Here is a 4,191-nt window from a genome sequence, read left to right on the forward strand (position 1 = left end):
GCCCGGCGCCGCCGGAACCCCGGAGCCACACCTGAGGGCCACCCGCGAGGCGCTCCCGCGCTAAGCCCAGAGGACATCAGTCAAAGGTGCTCAGGCCTCGGCCGCAATTTGAAACCCGGGTGGCGACCAATGAGAGCGCAATTTCCGGTTTCCCACCCACCTCGCGCAGGAGCTTCCGGCGAGGCCTCGGGGAGACCATAGATGGTCCACTGGAGGGCTGGAGAGCTAGAGAGGACGAGTTCTCCCCACCATAGAGTAGACCCTCTTCCGGGGGACAGAGTGGCGAGGCCTGGACCGCGGGGAGCGTGAGGGCTCCGGAGCGAACATTTCGGGAAACCGCGAGGTCTGGTGCTATTTGCAGACGTGTCCTAGGAGGTCAGAAACCTGGGAGGCATCCTTCCGCTTATCAGAAAAATGCCTCTCCCTCCGTTCCCAGGATGAGGAATCGGAAAACACGGTCTTAAATCTGAGAAGGGTCGGCTTTGATTCGTGTTGGATGTAGTGTAGACGATTGACATGGTGATGAATCACACTGTCCAATATAATAACCACCAGCTACCGGTACACGTGGCCTGAAATGTGCTAGTCCAAATGGAGACGTGCACATCACGATTGAAATACACATCAGATTGAAAGTCTTTGTAGGAAAAAAAAATAATGCGAAATATCTCATTGATGAAGTTTTATGTTGATTACACACCAAAATGATACTTTGGATATGTTGGGTTGAATAAAATATATTTAACTTCACCTGTTTCTTTTTTTTTTAATGTGGCTACTAGAAAATGTTAAATTACACCTGTAGTTTGCGTTATAATTTGTATTAAATGACACTGGTGTGGAATGTAAGCTGGGGCCAGATTGGAGAGGATTTTGAATGCTGCTATGAAAAGTTCCACTTGTTATTCAATAAATACTAGGGAAGAATCAAAGGGTTTTGAGCGGGGGCGGGGGGGGGGGAGGAGGCAGTCTAATATTATTAATTTGATGCCTCAGCATTCCATACACACAGCCATTTTAGAACCCATTCTACCACTAGCTCTGGGTAGACGATTAGCTCTGGTGATGTGATTCTTACGGAGAACACTTAATAAGGTAGTCCTTGTTATTGTTTTTAATGTACACGAGGGGAATAAATCTAGGAGTAACGTTATTCCCTTTGCCCAGAATTAACCCGATATCGCCAGCTTTCTAAATTCTCTACATCTCCCTCCATTGCAGTCAATTAAGTTAAGCCTTATATACAGGATGGTGGCTATAGTTCATTTGTATCGCAGATGGAATTAAGGAACCGCTAACAAAAACCCTTGCTTGACCCACTCTGAGCCCCCCGGTGGGTAATTCTCAACGCCAGCCCTTTTGCGGAGGGCGGTGCTCAGGTGATGATGGCTGTGGACGAGACCAGCCTTCCGATGCCAAGATCAATAACATCTCCCCGTCGGGCACGTTCGGCTTTCCAGTCTCTCGGGCTTAGGAAGGCTTCTGACCCCAAGGTTTTCTTCGCGTAAAATTACTTACAATACCATCTCACTATCAGTGTCCTATCTCCCGCTTGATCTTACACAGCTCGACCCAACAGCTTCAGAACAGCGTATGTGTACTCTCTTCGGCTCATTGATTTTTTTTTCCTGTTATCGGGAAGGTTTGAGAACTGATATCCACCCTACTATCAATAGTATAATCAATAGTATAATAGACCAGACATCACTGCGACGCTTCAAACCGGTAGTCTACCTCGCCGTTCTCTCAATCCTGGACCAATTAGAGAGAGTACAAATCGAAGAAGCCTGCCTTACCTAATGATGGTTATTGTGCACATAAATATCTCGCCGTTCTGAATGAGCTGGTAATGCTGGAGAAAGGCGCAGGATTTATTTAGGTCTTAAGTTTTTCTTTGGCGCATGAATTCCCAGCCTTCGCGTGTTTAAAAGCGTCACCAAGTGCAGGCGGAAGGACCTGATTACACAAGAGTCCTGACTTTTTGTAAGGGTTTGCAAAAGCCTCAGCTCCACGTGAGGGCCCGGATAGCTCAGTCGGTAGAGCATCAGACTTTTAATCTGAGGGTCCAGGGTTCAAGTCCCTGTTCGGGCGCTATGTTTTTTGGCTTTTTTTTTTTTCCGCTTTCTTGTTTTGAACGGGCGCATTTTGCGTTAACTTCTGTCTTTGTTAGGTTGGTTTTTCTTTCTCGATTATTAGTAATCTGAAAAAACAAATTCCTTTTCGCTGCGAAACTACTGCGCAAAACCTCCGCACTCACCAAGAAATGAAATAATTGCGCATGGTCATTTTTCCCCTGAGAATATCTATCATAGTCTGAAATCAATGAAAAACAAAGCGAATTCCACTTAAAATATAAACACACTTCAGCATTGATATTAAAACGACACGCCCGAACAGGGACTTGAACCCTGGACCCTCAGATTAAAAGTCTGATGCTCTACCGACTGAGCTATCCGGGCGCTCTTGGAAAAGGGCTGCTCTTCTCTTTACTTGTTATAATTCTAACAAATTGTTTCTCCAAAAAGTTAAATTTAGGTGTTAGTTTCAAAGTATCTTTTTGAGGAAATTTTTCTTTACCTCTCTTTTCTATTTTTCTACGTTTAAGGCAGGTGTTCTTCAAGCTCTTTCATATTTGATAAATTGTCACTATCTACTGGATTCTCTAAAACTCAATGGTACTAAATTACAGAAAAATGGGCAACCAAGCTGAACATCACTTTCCTGTGATTAAGATAGAACCTCTTAATTTTATTCTGCTGAACCAGATTACAGTATCTTTCCCTTTAATGAAAAATACATTTCCCTTTACTAGATGATATAGCTGTTAGATAACCATCCCTTAGCACAAACGAAGACACATTTGATTCAGGAATAGAGGAGCTAATATAGGAGAAGGGACTGTGGAAATGTGGACCTGAATTTACATTGAGAGAAAGGGAGCTTTAGAACTTTAATTCAAATTTTGATTAATTTTTGTCTTTCCCCCTTTTCCAGACCAGTTAGTTTTCAAGTCAGACTCACAACATGAGTCCTTCTAAAGCAGTGTAAGTGTGCACCAGGGGAAGAAGCAATATACAGCACTGAGAATAATAATTTCCAGTTTAGCCCAGTTTTTCCTACAATCAGTTTTATCAACCCTGACGCATAGGGTGTGGAACACAAGATTATGAAATTCCAAAGACTGATAAGGGAATTCATTTTTGTTTCTGGGAACTTGAGGCTTCTGAACACAATGAACAACAAAATAGCTCAGCCTCAGTTGGAGGAATTTCTTTCCTACAATTGTCTGATTCTTTTAGAATAAGGACCAACAAATTGTGTGATCCTGAATGGGCCTTCGTTTCCGCATTTATGAAATGAGGGCAATTGATTAGATGATCTGTAAGAAGCCTTCTAAATCTAACAATTTACCACTGTTACTCTCCCCACTGTGAATAAGATTAGAAGGGAAAGACTCAAAATGCAAAGGAAAGGGATGATTTACTTGAGCAAACATTTCTTGATCATCTATTATTGCTTAGGCTCCCGGCTAGCTCTAGAGTCAGAGATAAGTAACACAGATCCTACTCAGAGTCTAGGAAAGAAGGCAGACATTTAAGCAAACAATTTTAATAAATAGATGCAGTAATAAGAATTCAAGTACAAGAGTGGCAGGAGATGAGAATGGACTGAAAGGCAGGGGTTATATAATGAGGGTGGAGGTCCCTGAATTTTTAGCAAAGTAAACACATGATCAGAGATGTGTACAAATGACATTGTAATGAGCCAGGCAGATATTTACTCATTCAGACATTTCTTAAGCACCCACTGTATTAGATAAGGAAAAACTTTTTGCTCTCCTTTTATGAGGAAGATGCATTATATCTAACTTCTTTAAAATTTAAATTGTTTTTTATTTTTCAATCACAGTTAACATACAATATTATATTAGTCTCAGGTGTACACTACCTAACTTTTTTTAAGGCAGATAGTTAAAGGAGCCTTCACTTTTTTTCCCTGTCCAATGGTTTTATTGTCCCATTCCGGACGGATAATAAAACAGCTGTTTAAAATCAAATAGACTGAATGAGATTAATACATCAAGTTGCTTATTGAGCACCTACAATTTCCCCAGCAGAGAGCTAGGCACAGTGGGAGGGGAAATGGTAAGTCTGGAAGGAAAGTGGGGCATGCAAGTTCTGTTTCAAAGGG

General features: G+C 42.1%; 1 protein-coding gene and 2 non-coding genes across 9 annotated transcripts in view; 1 reads left to right on the plus strand and 2 right to left on the minus strand.

The window, feature by feature from the left end:
- Positions 1 to 1,890, minus strand: part of MDM4 (MDM4, p53 regulator) — a 33,259-nt gene extending 31,369 nt beyond the window's left edge. For 3 of the 7 annotated variants that reach the window (XM_014532526.1, XM_014532528.1, XM_014532527.1), the window contains exon 1: positions 30 to 714. In XM_014532526.1, coding sequence (XP_014388012.1) covers positions 30 to 77 — 48 coding nt within the window. In that variant the 5' untranslated portion in view covers positions 78 to 714. Of the gene's footprint in view, positions 1 to 29; positions 734 to 1,796 lie in introns of those variants that run through there. The other 4 variants (XM_014532524.1, XM_014532525.1, XM_014532522.1 and 1 more) reach the window with 4 other exon arrangements.
- Positions 1,891 to 2,018: 128 nt separating this feature from the next.
- On the plus strand, positions 2,019 to 2,091 carry TRNAK-UUU. The gene has a single exon. It is a non-coding gene; the product is annotated as a tRNA-Lys (tRNA).
- Positions 2,092 to 2,386: 295 nt separating this feature from the next.
- On the minus strand, positions 2,387 to 2,459 carry TRNAK-UUU. The gene has a single exon. It is a non-coding gene; the product is annotated as a tRNA-Lys (tRNA).
- Positions 2,460 to 4,191: the final 1,732 nt, after the last annotated feature.

The sequence above is a fragment of the Myotis brandtii genome, unplaced genomic scaffold, assembly GCF_000412655.1.
Source record: "Myotis brandtii unplaced genomic scaffold, ASM41265v1 scaffold898, whole genome shotgun sequence".
Lineage (NCBI taxonomy): Eukaryota > Metazoa > Chordata > Mammalia > Chiroptera > Vespertilionidae > Myotis > Myotis brandtii.